Here is a 26,418-nt window from a genome sequence, read left to right as displayed (position 1 = left end):
CACCCAGAGCCGCAGCCTCGGCCACTTCCGCAGCCATCTGGGCCCCCTTTGCTTCCAGCCTTCTTTCCCTCCCATCACACTCCCAGCCACCAGAAGTAATGTGCACTTTACAGGTTCGTGTTGGTTTATGTCTGTCTGTCTGTCCATCTCTCTCTCCTCACTAGAATGTAAGCTTTACACAGTTAAACAGGTCTTCTTGGCCTGTCCCATTCACTGCTACAGGCCCAGCACCTGCAACAGACCCTGACAATCATAGACACAAAGTAAATATTTGTCAATGAACACATTAATGAATACAGACCATCATTTAATATCTGAGCTCAAAAGGCTGGGTTTATCATGTACTTATGGAAGGAATTGCTGTGCTGTTCAGGCAAAGTCTCACTGAACAAAGTCAACTGCTGCTCTTCTGTTGAGTTTTGGGAAAGAGCTTGTTTGGGGTTGTCCTGGTGGCAGAGGCAGCATTAGGGGATATCCGTCTTAGAAGCATAGGAAGGATATGGTACCTTCAGATTCTTTGCAGGAAAGCGTTGTTCATTGAGGGTGTTGGGGGTCATTGCTCCTTTGTGAGCAGGTTTACAGAAACCTGCCTCCAAAGGCCAAGGAAACTGAGTGGCAGAAGAAAGAGGCTGACACATTTAGTTTCTCAGAAAGAAACATTTGGCCGGGCACAGTGACTCACGCCTGTAATCCCAGCACTTTGAGAGGCTGAGGTGGGCAGATCACCAGATCACCTAATGTTTGTATTTTTAGTAGAGACGAGGTTTCACCATGTTGGTCAGGCTGGTCTCAACCTCCTGACCTTGTGATCCACCCGCCTCAGCCTCCCAAAGTCCTGGGATTGCAGGTGTGAGCCACCGCGCCTGGCCGCTTCTACTGCTCTTTACCATCTGTTGCTTTTGAACTTTTTCTTCCATCCAAGATCCTAACACTTACGTGAACTCATTGTGATACAGATCTGATCATCCAGGACAGTAACTATCCAGCGATATCCTGAATTCTTAAGCAAGGATGTTTGTCTGTCTCCTGGAGAATTTCCTTCAGCACTCAGCATAGCTCTAGACCTGACTTTACATCCAGCATTAGAGATCTGATTTCTGACTTTCCTGGGATAAACCCTAAGGGAGGAGTTGCTTGTGTAGGAGGTGAGGGGCAGGAGCAGAGAGGGTGGGATGCAATAAGTGGCTGGTGAAGACAGAGCTGGGCGGAGAGAGTGGCAAGTGGATTTCGGAAGGTTTGAGTGGGAGAAAACTGAGGCCAAGGTATACCACTGGCAAAAGCTGTTAAATGATGGCATTTTGTCTCCTAACATTTTAGAGCTCCTCTTAAATATATTAATGTATTAGTTTTGATGTGTCAGAAGTTCCCACTATGACCAATGTTATTCCAAGCTGCTGGTGGTGGTTGTCGCTGTTTGGGTTTTGTGGTGAGTAGGGGGCAGTTTGCCATTTACCATGACAAGCACAAGTTAGGATAATAGTCTAAATTCATAAGGATGCAGGAGTTCAGCCAGGGAAGTTGCAGCCTTGGCATAACCAACCCATGATCATCACTTTCATCAGTCAAAAGTGTGTGCTTAGAATGATGTTCCTGGTTCCCCCAACCAGACACAGGCTGGAAAGGGCCGTGCAGTCAGTGACCTGACAGCTGTGACCCCAGAATATGGAGAAAACAAAGGGGCCTCCTTTCAAGTGTTGGCAGAACAGGAGCGCCCTTGGGAAGATTTTAGAAGGGACCCAAGGAAAGTTCTGCCTAGTCGCCTATAGGAATTGGCCACTAGTACCATAGACCTCTGACCATTGATCCTGGGGGCCAGCTTGGATTGAGTTGGAAGCGTGCAGGGCCTGTGTCACCATCTTCTCCCCAAGGAGCACCCTGTTATCTATCCATCAGACACAAGACAAGTCAGAGCACAGCAAAACTCATAGGATAAACCTTTATCTAATAGTCAAGCAAAAACAAAGTGCCCAGCAGCAGAACACGCAGGTAAATGTGCATCTCTGAACACAAGGTCTTGCTCCCCAGCCGGAGGCCCACTTGCTAACAAAGCAGTCAGCACGAGAGAGCAGCAAAGCAAGTGAGAGCTCAGAGTGTTGTCACACTGTGCCCTCCCAGAAAGCAATCAGCAGGACAGACAAAAATGTGGGCCCCGGGGACTTGACCAAGGACACCTGTGGTCCTCGGCGCCCAAAGGACACTGGGAAGCAAGGGTTTCTAAAACAATCTCAGAGGAAACTCCAGAATTACCGAAGGATGAGATCAGCCACCGCTCAGTATCTGAAACCAGAAAGCTGAGCTGTCGCTTAAGTAAGGGGGAGCTGTGTTGGTCAGGCAGGCTCAGGGAGCAAAGCAAACTGCTGATCTTCCCTGGGGATTTGGGGCAAAGCTTATTCCAGGCAGGTCAGGATTAGGTTGATGGGAGTCTAACAGCATGGCCTGTGTGGGTTACAGAAGGGAGATGACTTGACTGAGCCTGGAAGCCTGGTTATACTGGAGTAACTCCACACTGATGACTGACCAGAGTGTGAGGCTGTCACTCATGAGGTGGCTTTCAGAGGCGTGCCACATAAGCAGGTTGTCACTGACCAATTAGCCGTCTATAAAATCAGTTCTGGTATTTACCATGGCTGTAGAACCGTCTGTCTTTTCCTAGGAGTACGGGGGACTTTTTCATCCTCTAATGATAAGTAAGCAAGTGAGAAATTCTGGAGGGCTGTTTTGGACATCTCCAGACACCTGATGGCTGTAGCAGGTGCTGCCCCAAAGAGGTGCTTCCGAGCGATCCCTCCCACGGCCCCTCCCAGGAAGCCAGTGTTCATTTACCGCCGTTCCTTTCCCCAGTAGGAATGGACGCCTGCCCTGGAGAGCTCAGCCCTGCCCTCAGGGAGTTCCTGATCTGGGGATGGGGACATGAACCTTCTCACAGCCAGGATTAGAGCCTGAGGGGGAGGAGGGACTAAGCCAGCTATCTGGGCCCAGCATCCCCACACACCCAAGGGACCTGCGATCTCCAGGCGCCTTCCCACCTAACCAGCCCAGCCATGGAAGAAGGGAGTTGGGGGAGTCCCCATTAGGCCATCCCCAGGACCCTCCCGGCTCCAGGAAGCCTCTGCCCTGGCCTCTCTCAGCCCTCTCTCATATCTCCCTTCACAGAGACAGGCAAGTGTCTTTCTCGTCCCAAGACCTCCCCCCGGGCCCAGCTGTCCTGCAGCAAGGTGGGCGGTGTGGAGAGCTGCTTCCTTTCCTGCCCAGCTCACACACTCTTCGTGCCAGGTAACCCGGGCTGTCCCTGAGATGGGATGCTGTGGCACGGGGGTCTTCCTCCCTGGGGTCCCACCATTGCTCCCAGCTGTCCTCCAGGAAACAGCCCGACCTAGGAATGAGAGCCTCTGATAACTGAGTGGCCCTAAGGCAGCTGTCTGGTTTTCTCTGGGCCTCACTGTCCTTCTCAGTAAACCCAGTGGGCTCCTTCCTCCTGGCCACTTACCTGTGGTTGTGTAGCAGAAACTGGCAGAAGAATCTGTCCTGATCTTTGCCTCACTCCACAATCCCTCTGAGGCCCCAAGAATCTGAGTGCCGTGGGAGGGAGGAGCACCAGGCCCACCTCACCCACCGGCTTCTCTGCAGACTCGGAAAATAGCTATGTCCTGAGCTGCGGAGTTCCAGGGCCACAGGGCAAGGCGCTGCAGAAACGCCAGGGCACCAGCTCTGGCCTCAGGCCCAGCTGCTCAGGTAACCCCTCGGCCTGTCCATGCTGCATGCCACTGGGTGACCTTGACTGCATCCAGCAACATGCTGGCGGGAGAGGAAAGGGCACCGCCCAGGGAAGACCTTCCTGCTCTCGGCCCTGCCCCATGTGGCGTGGGGTACTGGTGATGAGCCAGGCCAGGACCTAGAAGCCAGCAGGCTGCAGGCCGAGTTCCAGCCCAGGGTCAGGGGACCATGGGAGGGCCCTTCTGGCTCTGAGGTCACAGCCAGAGTGGTTCAGGGACCCTAAGGTGCTGTGAGTGCACAGATCTCAGACTGTATGGCTGGAGCAAGCCACATCTGCTGTGGCTATTAGGTTCTGCCGAGTCGGAGCTGGCCTGGCCGTGCAGAGCGTGCCAAGAAGCGTCGAGGCGCAGCACAGTCCCAGCCCTTTGGGAGCAACCTGCTGGGCTTGATCAGCATGGCACAGCCAGCCTTAGCTCCTGCCAGCTAAGGAGCTGGGGGTTGTGTCTTCAGCAGCTTTTCTTATTCAGGATGCTGGATTTGATAGATAGGTGCATTTCTGTATGTTTATTTTTATTATTATCTTTTTAAACGGAGTCTCACTCTGTCACCCAGGTACAGTGGCGTGATCTCGGCTCACTGCAACCTCCGCCTCCCAGGTTCAAGCAATTCTCCTGCCTCAGCCTCCGGAGTAGCTGGGATTACACGTGCCCATTACCACACCTGGCTAATTTTTGTATTTTTAATAGAGACAGGGTTTCACCATGTTGGTCAGCCTAGTCTCGAACTCCTGACCTCAAGTGATCCGCCTGCCTCGGCCTCCCAGAATGCTAGGATTACAGGCGTGAGCCACCGCACCCGGCCCATTTCTATATATTTAATGCATATGTCATTTGATTCTAAGCACCTGTGGTGATAGGCTTCTTTAGTCCAAGGGCTATGATTTGCTCTTGCAAGGAACTGGCAGTCCTGGGATCTATAGTATTTCAAAGCCCCTTCCCTTCCTTGCTGTCCTATCTCTCTTCTGTTCTACGCTCTTTCCTAAAGCACAATCATGGCTTGCTGATGGGGAGGAGATAGGAGGATCCCTTTCCTCCTTCACAGAAGACCTCTGGCAGGTGGTCCCTGGGCGTGAGCTTGACCCCACCATCCATGTGTTCACCTGTTTTAGGCCTTGCAGGGAGAGAAATGGGGCAGGAGAGGGTCCCCCACCCCAGGAGAGCTGTCGGGGCACAGGGACTCAGATCAAGCCCCACCCCCAGCTCCAGATGGATTTGTCCCCTGGCAGCCCCCGTCCCCCACCACCTCCTTGCCTGCAGGAGAGGCCACCACCTGGGGGAATTTTGGCTTTCCCCAGATGCCCCCACCACCCCCATCAAACAGAAGGCCCGCTTCAAGATCCGAGATGCCAAGTGCCACCTCCGGCCCCACAGCCAGGCACGAGCAAAGGAGACCACCAGGCAGCCACTGCTGGGTGAGTGGGATGCCCTGCTCCTAACCCACAGCAACGGGGCTGTAGGAGAGTCCTCATGCCTGGGAGCTGGGGCCCCAGGGTCCAGCGAGTCTGGTTTCCGAGGGTGGAGGTCTCTCTCACCTGGCAGCTGTTTATTGAATGAGAGTTTCCAAGGACATTGCAGGCTGGGGGAACAGCAGAGGGCAAGCTTGGTACGAGGGGCCCCGGAGGAAGGCACCAGCTCTGTCCCCGTGAAGATTCCTCCTCAAACCTAACAGAACTCTCAGCACGCAGCAGGCTCTGCCTGGAGCCGAGTCTGCACTGGCCAAACACTCAGCAGGCCCAGAGCTGGGGGCACAGCCTCATTCATGAATATGTATGAGATGCCTCCACCTGCAGCAGCGTGATGGACCGGTCGTGAGACCTGGCTCAGCCACCAGCCCCTCCTGAGACCCTGAGCCAGCCCTGGCCTTCTCTAGCCTGAGTTTTTCCATCTGCACCACGGACCAGGAGGTCCTTGCCAATGGCACTCTGTGTGCAGGGCTTGGTAGGACCTTGCTCCCTGCCCCATGCTGTCTTTGCCACAGTGGTCCTTTCCTCATCCAGACTACTGCCATGTGACATTCGTGACCCTCAAGTGTGACTCCTCCAAGAAGAGGCGCCGTGGCCACAAGTCCCCATCCAAGGAGGTGTCCCACATCACAGCAGAGTTTGAGATCGAGACAAAGATGGAAGAGGCCTCAGGTAGGTGAGGGGTTCTCTTGGGGGCTTCTGCAGGCCTGAAAGAGGACAGCAGGCTGGTGGTGCTGCCGGGGGCCTGCCAGGCATGAAGCCAGGCTCCCAGTAGATCACAGCTGTGGCTCGGATGGGAGTCCAGCTTCTGGAGACAGAGGCAGGCCCACAAGCAAAGGGAGCTGGCAGGAGTCAACGCCTGCAGCCCAGGATAGAAGAGGCAGCCCAGGGCAATGAGACAGAAGGGCCGAGGTGACCTCAAAAGTCACGTGACCCTTATCTGCCCCTCCACACTCCTGCTGGGGCCCGGGAGGACAAATAGGTGCAGCCCCCCTAGAATGCTTGAGCCAAGGATTGTCTTTCCTGGTTCCAGAAGGGGGTTCTAATGCTGGCTCGGGTGTCACAGCAGCACTTGGCTCTTGGCTATATGTGAGTGTCAACTTGTGAGTCGTTGACGTTGAAGAGATGGGATCTGTCAGCAGATAAGTGTGGTATGGGCCTGGCTGTGGGCTTGGGTGCTGTGGAAAGAAAAGTCCCCACCCAGGTAACACTCTCAGCCAGAGAGGCAGACGCATGTGCAAACCACTCATTGCCAGGTGAGACTCTCGGTGGTGGGGGCACAAGAACAAACAATGCATAGAACTGAGGTCTCTCCCCACGGGAGGGCTTAGGAAATGTCTTAGTCTGGCTGGGTGCGCTGGCTCACGGCTGTAATCCCAGCACTCTGAGAGGCCAAGGTGGGTGGATCACTTGACGTCAGGAGTTCAAGACCAGCCTGGCCAACATGGTGCAACCCTGTCTCTACTAAAAATACAAAAATTAGCCAGGTATGGTGGTGGGCAACTGTAATCCCAGCTACTCAGGAGGCTGAGGCAGGAGAATCGCTTGAACCTGGGAGGCAGAGGTTGCAGTGAGCTGAGATTGCACCACTGTACTCCAGCCTGTCGACAGAGTGAGACTCCATCTCAAAAAAAAAAAAAAAAAAAGGAAATGTCTTAGTCTATTTGTGTTGCTAAAAGGAACACCTGAGGCTGGATAATTTATCAGGAAAAGAGCTTATTGGCTCTCGGCTCTGCAGGCTGTCAGAGAACACGGCAGCAGCATCTGCCTGGCAAAGCCTTAGGCTCCTTCTGCTCACGGAGGAAGGTGAAGAGCAGCTGGCATCACATGGCAAGAGGAAAGGAGCAAGAGAGAGGGGAGGGGGTGCCTATGTCTTCAACAGTCACATCTCATGGGGACTAGTAGAGCCAGCAAGAACTGACCACCACGAGGACAGCACCAGGCCATTCATGAGGGACCTACCCCATGACCCAGACACCTCCTACCAGGCCCCACCCCCAGCATTAGGGATCATATTTCAACATGAGGTTTGGAAGAGACAAACATTGAAACCATATCAGGAAGCTTTCCCAGAAGAGCTGCCATTTGAATGAGAGCTTAGAATCAAAGCTCACTGGGTGGAAGAGGTGGCAAGGAATGGCATTCAGGCAGAGGGAATAGAATAGGCAAAGGCACAGAGGTCAGAGAGAGGAGGAGGTGTCCAGGAAGCCCTAAGTAGGGCCGGGCGGCTAGACATTGGAATCCACAGGGAATGTCAGAGTGGAGGGGATGAGGCTGGCAAGGCCAGACGGGGCTGGATCTTGAAGGGCCTTGGATTCAGGGCCAGAGAGCTGGACACTATCCTGGGGACAGTGGCAGTCCCCAAGAGTCTTTGAGTGACAGAAAGGGGTTCTTGCCCCGTGAGTTGTACCCTGGGGGGGTGATGTGTTGCAGTGGCAGCTGCCTGGATTGCACTCACATCTGCCGCGGGGCCTTGGGCAGGCCCTGCCTCCCAGGTCCACAGCCTCCTCACTGTCAGATGGGTGCGACAGTGACCCCTTAGGTCAGGACTGTCGTGAGAACGTGCTGAGGTGTCCGAGCCCAGTGCAGGGCCTGGCACGGGGCAGCCCTCAGCTAAGAAGGCAGCAGCTAGCAGGGTTGCCAGCGATTCATGTTGTCTCTCCTGCCCCTGCAGACACGTGCAAAGCAGACTGCTTGTGGAAGCGAGCAGAACAGAGCCTGCAGGCCGCCATCAAGACCCTGCACAAGTCCATCGGCCGGCAGCAGTTCTATGTCCAGGTCTCAGGCACTGAGTACGAGGTAGCCCAGAGGCCAGCCAAGGCCCTAGAGGGGCAGGGGGCATGTGGAGCAGGCCAGGTGCTACAGGACAGCAAATGCAGTAAGTCCTTGCCCATGGCCACTCAGATGCTGACTCTGTCCTTCCTTGCACATGAGCTGGGGTAAACAGTGGTGGGCATGCAGGGGAGACAGACACCTGGGGAGGGGACAGAGAGATGCAGAGGCCTGCCGGGGAGAAGGACTGCAGCCCTCATGGTCATCGCTGTCATTTGAAGAGCACTCCTCTGTGCTGGGCCTCGGGCATGTCATCACAGCCTGAGGAGGGACAAGGAGTGGACAGGACAGCAAGGCCACGGTCGAGGGGCGCAAGGGGGCACGGGAACCCGAACAGGCCCTCTCTAGTCTGGGATGTGGTTCAGGGAAGCTTCTTGGAGGAGGAGAAGTCACGTGAGCTGAGACCTCAGGGCTCCAGGAGTTGGGGAGCCTGAGTCAGGGTTGGGGGACAGAGCAGCAATGTCGTGAGGCCTAGGGCCGCCCAGGAGGGCAGCGTCGTGCTGCAGGGAAGCAGGTGAAGCCGGCCCCCAGCGGGCTGGTGTGGGCTGGAGGGGAGAGCCTGGAGGTAGGACAGGCAGAACCAGCACACGAGACAGTCCTAGTTCTAGTGGAGCTCGCATGCCCGTGCGGAAGATGGACAGTGGGCCAGTGAACATGCCCACAGGTACAGTGATGCCAGAGGTGATGGGGCCTGGCAGGCCACAGACACCACTCTGAGTTGGATGGGGAGCCATAGGAATGCTTAGAGCAAGGACGCAGGTTCACGCGCTCTGTTATGGGAAGGCTGAGTAGGGGGCGGAGCAAGGACGCAGGCACGCGCACTCTGATATGGGAAGGCTGAGTAGCAGGGGTAGAGCAAGGACGGGGAGGAGCATGAGATGGAGGAGTCTCCTAGGGAGAGACAGACTTCAAGGACGACTCCAAGGGTTTGGCCAATTGGGCAGAGGTGGTATCGCTTCCCGATGCTGGCCAAATCCCCAAGGATTTGAGGAAGAGGGGGCTGGGGGGGTGGGGTGCGCAGGCTGTACATGTTCAGTTTGAGACGCTCACAAGTCATCCACATGGAGATGTTGGATGAGCAGTTGGAGCCACAAGTTCGAAGCCTCAAACAGTAGGGTTGGCCAGGGGTGTAAACTGGGAAGCCGGTGGAGAAGAGATGATACCTGGCGGGGGAGGGGGGAAGCTGTTGGAGAAGAGGTGATACCTGGCGGGGTGGGGGGGTTGGGGGAAGCTGCTGGTAAAGTGATGACACCTGGCGGGGTGGGGAAGCTGTTGGTAAAGAGGTGAAACCTGGCGGGGTGGGGAAGCTGTTGGTAAAGTGGTGACACCTGGTGGGGTGGGGCAGCTGTTGGTAAAGTGTTGACACCTGGTGGGGTGGGGCAAGCCATTGGAGAAGAGGTGACACCTGGCGGGGGTGGGGGGAAGCTGTTAGAGAAGCGGTGACGGCAGTGGGGGGGAAGCTGTTGGAGAAGAGGTGACACCTGGCAGTGGGGGGTGGGGGGGAAGCTGTTGGTAAAGAGATGACACCTGATGGGGGAAGGGCCAGGTTGGGGAAGCTGGGACTCTGGCTCAGACAGTGGAGGGGGACAGCCGTACTGACAAGGGGGGGACAAAGGGAGCTTGGTGATATCATTCTTCTACTTTCTTTTTTTGTTTGTTTTTGTTTTTGAGACAGAGTCTCGCTCTCTAGCCAGGCTGGAGTGCAATGGTGTAATCTCAGCTCACCGCAACCTCTGCCTCCCAGGTTCAACCTATTCTCCTGCCTCAGCCTCCCAAGTAGCTGGGACTATAGGTGCGCCCGGCCTCTTCTACTTTCAATAATTTATTTTGGGCCAGGCATGGTAGCTCACGCCTATAATCCCAGCACTTTGGGAGGCCGAGACAGGTGGATCACCTGAGGTCAGGAGTTCGAGACCAGCCTGGCCAACATGGTGAAACCCCGTCTCTACTAAAGATACAAAAATTAGCTGGGCGTGGTGGTGAGCACCTGCAATCCTAGCTACTGGGGAGGCTGAGACAGGAGAATCACTTGAACCTGGGAGGCAGAGGTTGCAGTGAGCTGAGATCACGCCACTGCACTCCAGCCTGGGTGACAGAGCAAGACTCCATCTCAAAATAAAAATAAATAACTTATTTTGAAATTTTTTCAAACTTTCAGAAACATTGTCAAGCAGAACAAAAAACTTCCATATTTTCTTCATCCAAATTCCCCAGTTGTGCACATTTTACCACATCCGCCCCGTCTCCCACACGTGTATGCATGTGTGTGAGTGTGCATGCATGTGTGAGTGTGTAGTCTTTGCCATCCAACCCACACACCCACCCCATTCAGCTCCAGCAATCCTTCCAATAATGTCCCTTTTTTTTTCTGGTCCCAGCTCCCATCCAGAAAGACAGGTCACCCTCCACTGTGTCTTCAGGCTCCTTCAGTCTGGAGCCGCTTCTCCCCTTTCCCTGCCTCTCCTGTCCTTGTCCCAACCTCACCTCCTCTAGGCTAATGCTCAGAGCTCCCTCTGGTCTTTCCTGGGGACCTGACTCAGGGCTCAGGGTCCAGCAGGAACCTCAGCCTCGAGGCCTGATCCTGGGCGTCCCATCAGCAGGCACAGGATACCCCCAGCCCACCACAATACCCCCAGCCCACCACAGGATACCCCCAGCCCACCACAGGATACCCCCAGCCCACCACAGGATACCCCCAGCCCACCACTGGATACCCCCAGCCCACCACTGGATACCCCCAGCCTGCCACTGGCTTCACTTTCACTTGCCATTTTCCCTCTGTGTTTGATGAGTGTTTTCTGGGGACATTCTGAGTTTGGACCAATATTCTCCTCCTCATCAAACTTCTGCACAGCTCCCGCCATGTCAGCCACCTCTACCATTCCTTCCACCCTCTCCTGTAGGAAAGCAGGTGGCCATGGCCATTTACCTCTGGGTCTGTATCCCTGTAGACTCAGATTCCCCTTACTCATTGCGTTGTGATCCATTCCTGATGTTATTTAGTTCGGCACTCACTGTGTCCCCAGGGTAGCCAGGGGTGCCCCACCAAGCTGGCTCTTGGGTCTTTCTGACCTGCCACACACACGCTGCGAGCCTCCCCTTCAGATCCAATTGACACTCTCCATCCCCTGGCATCAGCCAAATCCCCAAGGACCCCTGGTTCCTTTGAGAGGAAGATGATGGGTAGAAACCAAAATCTGGGCTATTCATTGCTCCTGGAGTACCACTGCCTCTAGGCCCTCTCATCGGACAGAACTGGAAAGCATAGGTGTGTATACACGTGTACACATAGGCATGGGATCTATGAGTTCATGCCAGTGCCTCCCGTTCCACACCTCAGGGTCTTTTCTAACCCTCACTCCCCGTTTCCACGTTTGTAAGCATCTTCTCCAGCACTGAGAAACTCGGCTCCCTTTCTCCTTAATTTACTGATTTACTCAGTTTCCTTACTCATCAGTTGATGTATTTGTTCAGTGAAGCCAACCAGACTGCACTGTCTTCAGCCCATCATCTCCTCACTACGCCCCTCCCACCTCCCCCGCCAGGCCCTCCTGCCCTTGTCTATTTCAGCCCCAGTCCCTCCCCACTGCCCCTGACTCCTCCACTGAGGAAGGACAGGGGAGCTTTGGGGTGAAATGACTGTAGCATATCCAAGTGGCGACATCCAGGAGGCAGTTTGCTAAAGCTGGAGGGCAGGGTGTGGAGCAGACAGAGGACAGACGTATGGGGGAAGTGGGGACCACAGGCTTTTATAAGCGGGTGGAGATGGAGGGGTCCGCAGAGGACTCTGAGGTGCAGCAGCCAGAGGGGCCAGGCTTCATGGCCCTCACAGATGGCTGTCCCCTGGGTCCTGCCCCAGGCTCTTCTGGGATAGGTCAGGGGCCCCTCTGTGTCCTTGGGGCCCCAGGGAACAAGGACTGTGTCTATCAGGAGAGCCTGGGCTTGAGCACACAGGAGACACCCCCGGCCTCCCCGCCTCTGCCTCCAGCAGCCTCTCCGCTTTGCCTCTGCAGTTGCCTGTGGGCCTGGCACCCACTTCAGCGGTGAGCTCGGCCAGTGTGTGCCATGTATGCCAGGAACATACCAGGACACGGAAGGCCAGCTCAGTTGCACACCATGCCCCAGCAGCGACGGGCTTGGTCTGGCTGGTGCCCGCAATGTGTCAGAATGTGGAGGCGAGTGCAGGCCTACCCTAGAAGGAGAGGTGGGGTGGGGGTGGGAGTGGGGGTGGGGGGTGGGCGGGGGCTCCCCCTGTCTCTGATGAGGCCCTCCTGTCCAAGGCCCAGGTGCCTGGTGTGGCCACAGAGTGTGGTATTTTCTAAAGTTCCTTGTCCTTTCCAAAACCCTTCAGGATGTCTGTGCCATCACCACTTACAAAGCGCATGACAGATCCCAAAGCGTCAGCAGTCCCGGCCTGCACTACAGAGCTGAGCGCTGCACCGCACTCGGTGTGCTCTCAGACTTGCACTGTGCCCTTTGGAAAGGACTTCACAGTGTGCAACTTACGGTTTCTAAGGGAGGCACATAGGTGCCTTATGGTGGACCAGACAGCTTCCATTTTATGGAACATTCCATTACGACTGGAACACTTTGCAGAGTGTATCTTATACTTGAGCAGGAACTTTGCTCCACACAAAGAACTTTATGATGTGCCCCACAGACTGTTTAGAAAGCCCTTTTTCAATTTACCAAATGCAGTTAGGTTTGCAAAGAGCTTTTGCATTTACCTCCCTCTCCCCACTTAACTCCATCTGTGAAGCTAGCTCAGTCTCCCCATGAGCCTTTCTTCCCAGGCCACTGAATTTCACCCAAGAGAATCCGCGGGGAAGCTTCTCAGCACCCTGAGAAGCACAGTGCCTGTGAGGGTGGGGGAGTGGGGTCCCAGGATACTGGGGACCTCCAGCTTTCTCCCGGTGACAGAAGGGCTCAGAGCCCAGCCCTGAGTCCGTGCAGGCTGCCGGCTGCTCTCTGGCCCACTGCCCGCTCCAGGACTGTGGTCTCCACCCCTGGGGGAGTGGCCACTGGTAGGAGATTCGGTGTTTGGGTGGAAGCTGAGAATCCCAGGGTCTGGGCTGAGAGGATGCTAAACCCGCCCCTCACTCAGTGCCAGAATACTCTCTGCATCCTGAGTCTGCTGGAGTGCTAGAACATTCCTTATGTGGAGCTGAAATTGGCTTTCCTGTGGTCCCCTCCCTTTGTCTCAGAGGTGACCTTGAGTACCTCAGAAACCCTCCCCAGACCCGCCTCCCTCTGCTCTGGCCTGGCCCTGCTGGTGGACCAGGCAGCGTCACCCTGAAGCTGAGCAGGTGCTCCTTCTGCAAAGACCCTGGTGCAGCCTGCCCCCCGGGGAGAGCCCCTCTGAGACATGTGACCCGCCCCTCCACCTGTGGGTCCCCTTCCTAGCTCAGCAGCAAGGCCTCTTGCTCTTCAACCCCCAGGCCTTCTTGCTGGTGGGAGAAGGAAAGCCAGGCTTGACCAAGGCCACACATGAACCGCTGGCAGCATCCGGACCAGGGCCCAGCCTCCTGCACCCCGGCTGCTTCGCTCTCCCCACCCCGTCCCCACTCCAGGCCTCGGGTGCCTGGTACCTTTTCCAGGGCCAGGCAAAGGCCAGGAGCAGGGCCTGAGACCACCCACAGCCTGGGCCCTGCAGTGCCTCCTGCTCGCCTGAGCTGTGACCTCTGACTTCCAGGCCAGTGTTCTCCAGGCTTCTTCTCGGCCGACGGCTTCAAGCCCTGCCAGGCCTGCCCCGTGGGCACGTACCAGCCTGAGCCCGGGCGCACCGGCTGTTTCCCCTGCGGAGAGGGTTTGCTCACCAAACATGAAGGCACCACCTCCTTCCAGGACTGCGAGGCTAAAGGTGAGCATGCCCCCCCACCATGCCCGCCCACCCCGAGAGGCTTCCCTGAGCCCCTCTCATTTCCTCCACGTGGCAAACCTCCCAGCTCAGAGGAGGAGCTGGAGCTGTCAGGCATGGGCGTGGGTGACCCACTGTGCCCTGCATCAGGACAGGGACACCTTATAGCTGAGAGCTTTCTGAGCTCCAGGGGGACAGCAGCTCCTCAGAGCACTGAGCAGGGCTCTGGGGACAGGAGGCCTTGAGCAGCATGTAGAAGGGAGGTTGAGAGGGTGAGGAGGGGGCAGGAGTGTGGGGACAGGAGCAGGATCAGGGCATCACCTCAACTGCTGTCTGTTCAGGGCATCTGGTCCCACTCAGGTCTGCATCCCGTCTTCCCTCACTCACCAACTCCCCCCAAATCCTCCCCATTCTCAGCTGCTGACCCTGCTTCCCCACCGCGCTCCCTCTCAGTGTCTGTCCGTCTGTCCTTCTGTCCAGGTGGCCTGGCCCTCAGCTCCCTGGAGCCAGCCACATCACCAGATACTCTCCTGCACATACAAACTGTTCCGAATTTGCCCATTTAAAAAAACTGAAGCCAGGTGCGGTGTCTCACGCCTATAATCCCAGCACTTTGGGAGGCCAAAGTGGGTGGATCACCTGAGGTCAAAAGTTTGAGGCCAGCCTGGCTAACATGGCGAAACCCCGTCTCTACTTAAAAAAATACAAAAATAATTAGCCGGGTGTGGTGATGTGCACCTGTAATCCCACCTACTCGGGAGACTGGGAGGGGAGCATAGCTTGAACCCAGGAGATGCTGGTTGCAGTGAGCCAAGATGGTGCCACTGCACTCCAGCCTGGGTGACAGAGCGAGCTCCATCTCAAAAAAAAAAAAAAAAGAATTGCCCACCTCTAGCCCCCCGCCCCGCCACCCCTCAGACTCTGGCTGCCTGTCTCTCCTGCCCCAGCAACCTTGTAGAAAGAGGGTTTGGCCTCGCTGGCTCCACCTCCCCTCCTCCCTGTCTTCCCTGCACACCTCCAGTCGCATCATCGCCCCCACTCTCTCTGAAAATTGCTCCCATCAAGGTGGCCTGTGTGGTCCCTGTTTTGCTGAAGCCAATATCACATCAATCTGCCATGTGACTCCCACGCCAAGGGCTCTTCCTGGCCATGGCGGAGTGAGGGTGATGGGAGGTCATGGGGCGGTGGGGAAGAGCCTTGAACTCTGTGCCAAAACAGACCTCGAGGACATGAAAGGTCCTGGGGACAGCTCCCCAATGCTGCCCATTCCCTGCACCCCTCCACACCCACCACACTGCCTTGTGTCCCCTGGCAGTGCACTGCTCCCCCGGCCACCACTACAACACCACCACCCACCACTGCATCCGCTGCCCTGTCAGCACCTACCAGCCTGAGTTTGGCCAGAACCACTGCATCACCTGTCCAGGCAACACCAGCACAGACTTTGATGGCTCCACCAATGTCACACACTGCAAAAGTGGATGCTGCTGCTCTGCCATGGGAAGCTGGGAACACAGGAGGGGCTGGGCAGGTTGTGGGGGTGGGAGGAGACCTGATCTCACACGAGCTCCACGAGGACACTGGACTCCTCCTGCTCCATCCCGTCTGCTCTCGGGTGCCTTGCATCCATCTGGAGGCCTGTGGCACCAAAGGGGCAGCCCTGGCTTGGCCCACTCTACAGAGCCCACAATGGTGCCCATCGTTCATCAGTTCCCACTGCTCACCCAACACAGCCCGAGCCTCTGCCCTGAGCCAGGCCCTGCTCTAGTTTCTGGGTCTGCTGGGGTAGCTGACAGCCTACAGGGGCACTGACGGGGCCGCTAGAGAGGGCACGGCTCCAGGCCCTCAGTGCCCCTGACAAGGCCCAGCCACAGAGAAATAGGGTGGGCCTGCAGGCATGGCAGCCCAGTAAGAAGAAGCCCCCAGGCTGGGCCTCAGGGAACCACAGGCGTGAGCAGGGGACCTGCCCTCCTGCTCTGGGGTCAGCCCAGGCAGGGTCCCCAAGGAGGATGGGCTAAGGGTCCGAGGGCTGCTGTGGGAGGGTACAAGAGCACCTTCCAGCCCTGCCCTAGGCCTCCCAGGTGGTTAGAGGCCTGGCCGGCCAGGGCCCCTGCCCAGTGGAGCCTGATGAGGCCCTCGGGCCACTGTGCCCACAGACCAGCACTGCGGCGGCGAGCTTGGTGACTATACCGGCTACATCGAGTCCCCCAACTACCCTGGCGACTACCCAGCCAACGCTGAATGTGTCTGGCACATCGCACCTCCCCCAAAGCGCAGGATCCTCATCGTGGTCCCTGAGATCTTCCTGCCCATCGAGGATGAATGCGGCGATGTTCTGGTCATGAGGAAGAGCGGTACGTTGGGGGCGGAGGAGACTAGCAGCCTCAGCCGCGTGTGCACCCCCGTCTCGCTGCGGTTCCGCCAGGCGGGATCGCTGCCTTCACAGGGCAGAGAGGAGGGCCCTGGGGCTCAGGAGACCAGCCCCTCAGATTCCACCTGGGAGGCAGGGTTGAAACCCACTTGGGTCTAAAAGCTGGCTTTACAGAGTTCTATGGAAAGATCTGGAGAGCTTAGGGTATTCCGAGCGTGGATGCTGGGACGTGGTCAGGCCTGGTCTCAACTCTGGCCACGAGCCCAGCCCTGAGCCCGGCCCTCATCCCAGTGGCAGGACCAGCCACAGGGCCCCTTCCCACCGCTTTCTGCCGCACCGCTCAGGGCGAGACCTCAGGCTCCAGCTCCATGGGTCTCCTCCCGCCCACTGAGGTTTGGGGGACAACATGGCCGTCCCATGCAACACACAAGATACCAGCTCAGAGAGCCCTCCCCACCCCTCTGTGAGCCCTGGACTCCGGGCCCATCCGCCCCATCAGGGCTCCTCTTGAGACTTCAGGGAGTGAAGGATGGAATGGCATGAGAGAGGACTGGACTCAGCAGTGGGTGTGACCACATGTATGCCCAGCTGGCCACAGCAGCAGGAATGCCTGGGAGGCCCCTGAGCCCCCCCCCACCCACCACCAGCCAAATCCCTGCAGGGCACCTGTCCGGGGACCTCCTTGCTGTCGGGCTATTGGTGCCCATGTGAGCAAGCTCCATGTCTGAGTGTTAGGGAAGGAAGAGCAGGAACCCAGACACCCACAGACACTGGCCAGAGAACATGTCTGGGTACACAGCGACCACAGAGACCGGCCAGAGGAGGGCATGGGGAGGGGCCTGAGGTCTGCTCCGGGGCTGCTCCGCCAGAGCTGCGTGCGTTATCCTGGGCAGGAGTTGCTCAGCATAGCTAACGAGTAGACAAATGTCAGCAAGGCTGATGCAGCTGACCAGCCAAAAGCCACAGTGTGCAGATGGGCAAGGGACCAGCCTGGGACCACCTTCCCCGCCCGTTCCCCTCACCCGCTCCCCTGCCGCCAGCATCCCCTCCTTCTATCCCCCACCACAAGGCTGAGCTCAAGTGAAGCCCAGCCTGTCCCCCATGAGGGGCTCCTCGGGAAGGCCCCCAGGGAACCGTGAGGCCTTGCTGAGGAGCCCTTAAGTGGGGAGAGGCTGGGCAGGGCTGGGGTGCTCCCACTGTCACCGCATCTGAGAAAAGGATGGTTTTCGGAGTTTGGGAAGATTTACCTGCTGGTCACATGCTGTGCCCATGCTGCCGCACTTGGCTCCTGATTTCCTCCTCGGGAGATCAGGGCTCAGTGGGCCTTGCTGGTGCATTTGCTCTCGGGGAGAAGGGACTTCCCAAGTCTGTGCCTCTGGTCCCAGCAGTCAGTGCCAGTTCATCTCCCACCTCCTCCCCCAGCTTCCACTCCCGCCTTGGCCTTGCACCAAGTGCAGGCCTGAGCCCTTTCACCGAGGAGCAGTTAGCTCGAGAGAGATGGAGACCCACTGACAGAGGGCCTGTGATAAGGGGTTCACCAGAGCAGAGCAGGAGCTTGGGAGGGGATGGGGGGCAATCAGGGAGGCTTCCTGGAAGAGGGGACACAGAGATGGGTCTCAGAAGGACAAGTAGGAACCAGGGTTGAGGGTAGGGAAGTGCCTCAGAGACAGAGGGAACAAGCACATAGACTAAGCTGTTGTGTTTGGGGAACCAGGCGTTCGGTGCAGGTGCTGGGCGGTGGACTGGATGGGAGGCAAGCGGCCTAGGGCAGGAGGAGCTGCCCACCTGGGGCGGCTCAGCAATGATGCTTCACCCACAGCCTCGCCCACGTCCATCACCACCTATGAGACCTGCCAGACCTACGAGAGGCCCATCGCCTTCACCTCCCGCTCCCAGAAGCTCTGGATCCAGTTCAAATCCAATGAAGGCAACAGTGGCAAAGGCTTCCAAGTGCCCTATGTCACCTACGATGGTAAGACCCAACTGTCTTCATGGCCCACTGTGCACGGCTCAGGCGGGGCTCTGGAGACACAGAGAAGAGTCGCACGTCCTTGCCCTCAGGGAGCTGCGACCTGGCAGGTACAGACCTGGAAGCAGAACGAACACTATTAGTGGCCAGAGCCAGACAGGCCGAGGGTGGTACCGGGTGGTACAGGCAAGGCAGCGGTTAGTGGCATCTGCAGGCTTCAGCTGAGGTGCTGCCCAAGCCGGGTTTTGAGGGCTAAATAGGGGGTTCTTAGTGAAACCCCGAGGAGGACAATACAGGTGGAGGGAGCCCCAGGTTCAAAGGCACAGAGGCAGAGCTGTGGCCAGCCATAGCCCGGAGCCCGTGGCTGGAGCAGGGGAGGGAGGGCAGAGGCTGGAGGTGAAAAGGGAGCACGTGGGTCTCAAGCCCCTCGCCTTCCTCTCCCCCTGCTGCCCCGCTGCCCAGAGGACTACCAACAACTCATAGAGGACATCGTGCGTGATGGGCGGCTGTACGCCTCGGAGAACCACCAGGAAATTTTGAAAGTGAGTGAGTTTATTGGAAGGGAATCCACGTAACCCTGGGATGGGGCCTGTGATGAGCCAGGACCGCCCCTGCCCCAGCCCTGGCCCCTGGAGGAGCAAGGGAGGATGGGTCGTGATGGGAGAGGAGCAGGAGGCTTGGGGGGTCCCAGAGCCCTAATGGTGGGGACTGGGTCCTGCACATCTGTCCCTCCAGACCAGAAGGCCTGAGGGAAGCTGTTTGGTGAGGATGTGGGGACCAAGACCTGGTGATGTGGCCTCAGGCACGCTCCTCACCAGCTCTCAGCCTCACTCGCCTCATCTGTAGAATGAGGGTATTCTGGGGGGTGTCTCAGAATCAGTGGGATCTACCCAGTGCCATTGTCACTTGGAGTCCCCCCTGCCGCTCAGACTGGGCTCCCTCCTCTTCCTGCTTCCAGCCTGGAGAGGCAGGGCCGCCTGGTGTGTCACATGGTGGGTACTGGCCAGAGGTCCAGGGACCCGGGACTCACCCAGCTCAGCCCTGGGCAGCAGCACTGTTAGCCCAGGAGCCCCGGGGTGTGGAGGACAAGGGCAGGGCTGGAGCGCTCCCGCTGTCACCTCTTCTGAGAAAAGGATGGTTTGCAGAGTTCGGGAAGATTCACTTGAGTCTCCCCATAGTCTGCCAGTCACATGCTGCCGCCCTCGGCTCCTCATTTCCTCCTCAAGCTGCTTGGGCAGAAGCCAGGGATGCATCCTGGGCTCTTTCCCCCCAATCCCTGTCCCCCTAGCTCTGCCCTGGGAGCATCGCTCCCAAACTGGAACGTCCTGACGCTGCTCTGGGAACACAAACCTCAGCCAGAGGGCTGTCCTCCTCCACAGTGGCTCCCAGCTTCTCACACACCGAGCCTCTCGGCCCATTCTTCTCTCCCCCACCTCTTTACCCCAACCTTCCACCCTCAGCTGGGACATCCTGTCGTCCTCTGGGCGGCCTGCCCGGACCCCCTGACCTGGGCACACCTTTGCAGCCCCTAGGACCCGTGTGCCCCTCCTTCCTGGCACCCACCAGAACTCACTTTAGGTTTGTTCTGTGAATATTTAGCCCCTGCCCCGTTGCGGGGGAGGAGCTGCCAGGGTTCATGGTCAACTCTGCCTCCAGCGCCGGCACCACGCCCAGCACAGAGGGGAGCAGGAGTGTCTGTCTCCAGGGTATGGGTTCAGGGCACGCGTGTGTGTGGAGAGTGTGGGGGAGTGTGCTGACTGTGTGGTGTGTTTGTGGAGGCATGTATGGTGAGTTTGGAGGTGTTCTGTGTGTGTGGTGACTGTGGTGTGTGTGTAGGGGTGCGTGGTGGGCTTGAGTGTGGGGTGTGAGTGGGTGTAGTGTGTATGTAGGGGTATGTAGGGATTTGTGTGCTGGGTGTTTAGGGGTGTGTGTTGAGTGGGCGTGTGGTGGGTGTGGTGTGTGTGGGGGTGTGTGTGGTGGGTAGGGGTGTGGTGGATGTGTGGTGTTTATGGGGTGTGTGTGGTCAATGGAGGTGGGGGTGTGTGGTGTTTGTGGGGGAGTGTGGGGTGAACAGAGGTGTGTGGGAGATGTGTAGTGAGTGGGTGTGTGGTGTGTATATAGGGGTGTGTGTGGTGAGGGGGTGTGGTGGGTGTGTGATATGTATGGGGGTGTGTGGTGAATAGAGGTGGGGGTGTGTGGTGTGTATGGGAGTGTGTGTGGTGAGTGGGGGTGGGGGTGTGAATAGAGGTGTGGGGGTATGGTGAGGGGGGTGTGGTGTGTGTAGGGGTGTGTGGTGAGTGGGTGTGTGGTGGGTGTGTGTGGTGAGTGGGGGTGGGGGTGTGGTGAATAGAGGTGTGGGGGCATGTGTGGTGAGGGGGGTGTGGTGGGTGTGTGGTGTGTGTGTGGGGTGGGTGTGTTGTATGGGGTGTGTGGTATGGGGTGTGGTGGGTGTGTGGTATGGGGTGTGGTGGGTGTGTGGTATGGGGTGTGTGGTATGGGGTGTGGTATGAGGTGTGGTGGGTGTGTGGTATGGGGTGTGGTGGGTGTGTGGTGTGTGGTATGGGGTGTGGTATGGGGTGTGGTATGGGGTGTGGTGGGTGTGTGGTATGGGGTGTGGTGGGTGTGTGGTGTGTGGTATGGGGTGTGGTATGGGGTGTGTGGTATGGGGTGTGTGGTATGGGGTGTGGTGGGTGTGTGGTATGGGGTGTGGTGGGTGTGTGGTATGGGGTGTGGTGGGTGTGTGGTATGGGGTGTGGTGGGTGTGTGGTGTGTGGTATGGGGTGTGGTATGGGGTGTGTGGTATGGGGTGTGGTGGGTGTGTGGTATGGGGTGTGGTGGGTGTGTGGTATGGGGTGTGGTGGGTGTGTGGTATGGGGTGTGGTGGGTGTGTGGTGTGTGGTATGGGGTGTGGTATGGGGTGTGTGGTATGGGGTGTGTGGTATGGGGTGTGTGGTATGGGGTGTGGTGGGTGTGTGGTATGGGGTGTGGTGGGTGTGTGGTATGGGGTGTGGGTGTGTGTGGTATGGGGTGTGGTGTGTGGTGGGTGTGTGTGGGTGTGTGTGGTATGGGGTGTGGTGGGTGTGTGGTGTGTGGTATGGGGTGTGGGTGTGTGTGGTATGGGCTGTGGTGTGTGGTATGGGGTGTGGTGGGTGTGTGTGGGTGTGTGTGGTATGGGGTGTGGTGGGTGTGTGGTGTGTGGTATGGGGTGTGGTATGGGGTGTGGTGTGGTGTGTGGTATGGGGTGTGGGTGTGTGTGGTATGGGGTGTGGTGTGGTGTGTGGTATGGGGTGTGGGTATGTGTGGTATGGGGTGTGGTGGGTGTGTGGTATGGGGTGTCATATGGGGTGTGGTGGGTGTGTGGTATGGGGTGTGGGTGTGTGTGGTATGGGGTGTGGTGTGGTGTGTGGTATGGGGTGTGGGTGTGTGTGGTATGGGGTGTGTGTGGTATGGGGTGTGGTGTGGTGTGTGGTATGGGGTGTGGTGGGTGTGTGGTATGGGGTGTGGTATGGGATGTGGTGGTGTGTGGTATGGGGTGTGGGTGTGTGTGGTATGGGGTGTGGTGTGGTGTGTGGTATGGGGTGTGGGTATGTGTGGTATGGGGTGTGGTGGGTGTGTGGTATGGGGTGTGGTATAGGATGTGGCGGTGTGTGGTATGGGGTGTGGGTGTGTGTGGTATGGGGTGTGGTGTGGTGTGTGGTATGGGGTGTGGTATGGGATGTGGTGGTGTGTGGTATGGGGTGTGGGTGTGTGTGGTATGGGGTGTGGTGGGTGTGTGGTATGGGGTGTGGGTGTGTGTGGTATGGGGTGTGGTGTGGTGTGTGGTATGGGGTGTGGGTGTGTGTGGTATGGGGTGTGTGTGGTATGGGGTGTGGTGTGGTGTGTGGTATGGGGTGTGGTGGGTGTGTGGTATGGGGTGTGGTATGGGATGTGGTGGTGTGTGGTATGGGGTGTGGGTGTGTGTGGTATGGGGTGTGGTGTGGTGTGTGGTATGGGGTGTGGGTATGTGTGGTATGGGGTGTGGTGGGTGTGTGGTATGGGGTGTGGTATGGGATGTGGTGGTGTGTGGTATGGGGTGTGGGTGTGTGTGGTATGGGGTGTGGTGTGGTGTGTGGTATGGGGTGTGGGTGTGTGTGGTATGGGGTGTGTGTGGTATGGGGTGTGGTGGGTGTGTGTGGGTGTGTGTGGTATGGGGTGTGGTGGGTGTGTGTGGGTGTGTGTGGTATGGGGTGTGGTGGGTGTATGGTATGGGGTGTGGTGGGTGTGTGGTATGAGGTGTGGGTGTGTGTGTTATGGGGTGTGGTGTGGTGTGTGGTATGGGGTGTGGGTGTGTGTGGTATGGGGTGTGTGTGGTATGGGGTGTGGTGGGTGTGTGTGGGTGTGTGTGGTATGGGGTGTGGTGGGTGTGTGTGGGTGTGTGTGGTATGGGGTGTGGTGGGTGTATGGTATGGGGTGTGGTGGGTGTGTGGTATGGGGTGTGGTGGGTGTGTGTGGGTGTGTGTGGTATGGGGTGTGGTGGGTGTGTGTGGGTGTGTGTGGTATGGGGTGTGGTGACTGTGTGGTAGGTGTGTACGCAAACAGATGAGTGTGTGCCAGGAGAGGTCCACCCCAGACACAGCAGATGCAGCCACAGTCAATGGGGCAAGGAGCTCTCACGCCCCAGCAGGTGGTGGTCGCCATTTGCTGAGCACCTTCCCTGGACTGGGCTCTGGGGACTCTGTCAGGAACCAGACCTCCACTAGGCCTCACCTCTGCTCCATAGTTTCTGCCCAGGGTGGCAGCCAGTGCCCCACTAGAGAGAAGAGACACTGGGGCTCAGCGAGGGCGGGGACTGCGTCTGCCCTCCAGAGACTGCCCTGGAGGACAGCCCCATTGGCTGCCTAGATCCCCGCAGCAAACCTGCACTGAGCACCGCTGAGGACAGGTTCTCTGTTCACGCCAGCGCGGATCCTTTTCCTCGCAGCCCCAGGAAGAGGCATCATGACCTCTCTGTGCAGGGAAGAATGAAATTCAGAGCAGCAAAGCGATGTCCCCGAGGTCCAGGGGCCAGCAAGCAGGCCTGAAGTGATGATTTGGGATCTGCCAGCTGCAAAGCCTGTGCTCTTGGCTGAGTGTTCTCTGTTTGCAAATGTTGGTTGTGTTGTGTCATTTTGCAGCGGAACCCTTTGTTAATCTTTTTTTTTTTTTTTTGAGACAGTGTCTCGCTCTGTCATCCAGCATGGAGTGCAGTGGCACACTCTCGGCTCACTGCAACCTCCGCCTCCCGGTTTCAAGCAGTCCTTATGCCTCAGCCTCCTGAGTTGCTGGGATTACAGGCGGGCACCACCACGCCCAGCTAATTTTGTATTTTTAGTAGAGATGGGGTTTCCCCATGTTGATCAGGCTGGTCTCAAACTCCTGACCTCAGGTGATCTGCCCGCCTCAGCCTCCCAAAGTGCTAGGATTACAGGTGTGAGCCACCACACCTGGCCTTTAATAAAATCTTATTGGAATCCCAAGAGTTAATGCCAATGATCTATTTAAAAACCAGTTACAGGCCAGGCGCTGTGGCTCACGCCTCTAATCCCAGCACTTTGGGAGGCCGAGGTGGGTGGATCACCTGAGGTCAGGAGTCTGAGACCAACCTGGCCAACATGGTGAAACCGCATCTCTACTGAAAAGACAAAAATTAGCCAGGTGTGGTGGTGCGTGCCTTTAATCCCAGCTACTCGGGAGGCTGAGGCAGGAGAATCACCTGAACTCAGGAGGCAGAGGTGCAGTGACCCAAGATCCCGCCACTGCACTCCAGCCTGGGTGACAGAGCAAGACTCTGTCTTAAAAAAAAAAAAAAGACTGAATGGATGGTCATTGGCACAGAGGAAAGCACTTAGGCTTTGGACCTGGCCAATCCTGTTTTTGTTTGTTTGTTTTTGTGTTTTGAAACAAAGTCTCACTCTGTTGCCCAAACTGGAGTTCAGTTGCGCAATCTTGGCTCACTGCAACCTCCACCTCCTGGGCTCAAGGGATTCTCATGCTTCAGCCTCCCAAGTAGCTGAGACAACAGGCACGAGCCACCATGCCCAGCTAATTTTTTTTTTTTTTTTTTTTTTTTTTTGGCAGAGGTGGGGTTTTACCATGTTACCCAAGCTGGAATCCTGAGTTTTAATCTCACTCCCCCTACTTCCTTCTCTGCAAACACAGAGAAAAGGTATCTGTATTGTAATATGAAGGTCTAGAGAGAATAGCTGGGAAGCCCAGATCACACTGGGGACCCAGTGAGATCTCTCTTGCCAGAGTTTCAGGATCGGAGGCTAAGGCTTTATTTTCCTTCTCTTGGAACCTTTTATAAATAGCACCTGGCATAAGTCTTAAACCATTCATTGGTGCCCAATATACAGTTACTGAACAAGTTCCAGGTATTTATTTAAATATAAACCCATCTTTTGGTAGTCATTAACACTTTAGTGTGAATTAGTATATAGAAATACTAACTCAGGTAGCCAGGAGAAAAACCAAGCCAAACTACATGGGAATCAAGTCAGGATTGGGGGAAAGAGGTTCTGAAGGAAAAGACGGGTTTGGGGGAGACGTCAGACCTAGAAGAGTCCCTCCGGTTCTCACAGGTAGAGAAACTGTAAGAATTTTAATAAATTAAGAAAATTAAGCATTTTCTGCTTAAAGGCAGAATATCTGGCAGAGGTGTCTGGGTCCTTGGAGAACAACTTAGTTTTTCTTCTCCTCCCTGCTGGTGATGTGCTGGGAGGAAGAGTCCATCTGAGCTGCCCTGTTCGTCTCTCCACTAGCTCAGCAGGTGGGAGTCAGCCTTCTCCAGCCTCCTGATTTTTGTTAACACAGAGCAGGAGATGGAGAAACAGCCTCGCAGAGGAGGGCAGGGATCGTTCTCAGTCCTCACTGCAACTGGTTTGTGCCAAGGGCAGAACTTCCTCCCCTGAAGGACCAGACATTCTCTGGTCCATTGTCTACCTAAGCTCCTGCTCCTTCCAAGCTCCCCACCCGTTCTCAGCGGCTCCTTGCCTTCAACCATCCCTCCATTGATATCACAGGGTCAGGACTGATGCTAAATACAGCCTGCTCACTTTGCCATTCCAAATAGCTTCTTGACACCTTTTAGCAAGCATCTCAACCTTAACACATCCAAAAGCAAACTCTTTCTTTTCTTTTTTTTTTTTTTTTTTTTTTTTGAGACGGAGTCTCGCTCTGTCACCCAGGCTGGAGTGCAGTGGCGCAATCTCGGCTCACTGCAAGCTCCGCCTCCCGGGTTCACGCCATTCTCCTGCCTCAGCCTCTCCGAGTAGCTGGGACTACAGGCGCCCGCCACCACGCCCGGCTAATTTTTTTGTATTTTTAGTAGAGATGGGGTTTCACCGTGGTCTCGATCTCCTGACCTCATGATCCGCCCGCCTCGGCCTCCCAAAGTGCTGGGATTACAAGCGTGAGCCACCGCGCCCGGCCGCAAACTATTTTCTAGCTAAAACTTTCCTACCAAAATCTTCCCCCTCTCAAATGACATCACATCCACCCAGGTGGCAGGGTGCCCAGCAGCAAGAGAGATCTGCAGGGGCCCCGACACCATCCACCACGTGAGTTATCTTTCATTCCGTGCTCCAGTCACGTCCCACATCTGACCCATTGGAAACACCGTCAGCTCTGCCTTTGTGGGGCATTCCATTATGACAAGTTGTCGCCAGGCACGCTTCTTCATCTTAGTCCATGCCACCACTGCCTGTTGCCTGCACCAACCCCACACCCTCTGCTCAGCCCATCTCCTGGTTTCACTTTAGCCTCCACCAGCCATCCTACAACCAACCACCAATCCAATCCCTTCCTTCCTTCCTTCCTTCCTTCCTTCCTTCCTTCCTTCCTTCCTTCCTTCCTTCTTCCTTCCTTCCTTTCTCTCTCTCTCTTTTCTTTCAAGACAGAGTCTTGCTCAGTTGCCCAGGCTGGAGTGCAGTGGCTCGATCTTGGCTCACTGCAACCTCCTCCTCTCGAGCTCAAGTGGTTCTTGTGCCTCAGCCTTCTGAGTAGCTGGGATTACAGGCACTCGCCACTACGCCTGGCTAATTTTTGTATTTTTAGTAGAGACGGGGTTTCGCCATGTTGGCCAGGCTGGTTTTAAACTCCTGACCTCAGGTGATCCGCCCCCATTGGCCTCCCAA

The 26,418-nt window shown here is 56.7% G+C and overlaps 1 protein-coding gene across 1 annotated transcript in view; it reads left to right on the top strand.

Annotated features, from left to right (window-relative positions):
- The window catches only part of LOC129462980 (signal peptide, CUB and EGF-like domain-containing protein 1), a 36,986-nt gene extending 13,661 nt beyond the window's left edge, over nucleotides 1-23,325 (top strand). The window contains exons 6-17 of the mRNA XM_055243436.1: nucleotides 3,154-3,273; nucleotides 3,628-3,732; nucleotides 5,069-5,185; nucleotides 5,771-5,908; nucleotides 7,911-8,114; nucleotides 12,082-12,243; nucleotides 13,761-13,928; nucleotides 15,241-15,402; nucleotides 16,082-16,279; nucleotides 18,116-18,268; nucleotides 18,728-18,807; nucleotides 23,059-23,325. Coding sequence (XP_055099411.1) covers nucleotides 3,154-3,273; nucleotides 3,628-3,732; nucleotides 5,069-5,185; nucleotides 5,771-5,908; nucleotides 7,911-8,114; nucleotides 12,082-12,243; nucleotides 13,761-13,928; nucleotides 15,241-15,402; nucleotides 16,082-16,279; nucleotides 18,116-18,268; nucleotides 18,728-18,807; nucleotides 23,059-23,325 — 1,874 coding nt within the window. The remainder of the gene's footprint in view (nucleotides 1-3,153; nucleotides 3,274-3,627; nucleotides 3,733-5,068; nucleotides 5,186-5,770; nucleotides 5,909-7,910; nucleotides 8,115-12,081; nucleotides 12,244-13,760; nucleotides 13,929-15,240; nucleotides 15,403-16,081; nucleotides 16,280-18,115; nucleotides 18,269-18,727; nucleotides 18,808-23,058) is intronic.
- The last annotated feature ends 3,093 nt before the right edge of the window (nucleotides 23,326-26,418 follow it).

This window comes from Symphalangus syndactylus, chromosome 14 (genome assembly GCF_028878055.3).
Source record: "Symphalangus syndactylus isolate Jambi chromosome 14, NHGRI_mSymSyn1-v2.1_pri, whole genome shotgun sequence".
Taxonomy (NCBI): Eukaryota; Metazoa; Chordata; class Mammalia; order Primates; family Hylobatidae; genus Symphalangus; species Symphalangus syndactylus.
The sequence above is the reverse complement of the archived record's forward strand: the minus strand, read 5'-3'. Positions and strand labels throughout refer to the sequence as shown.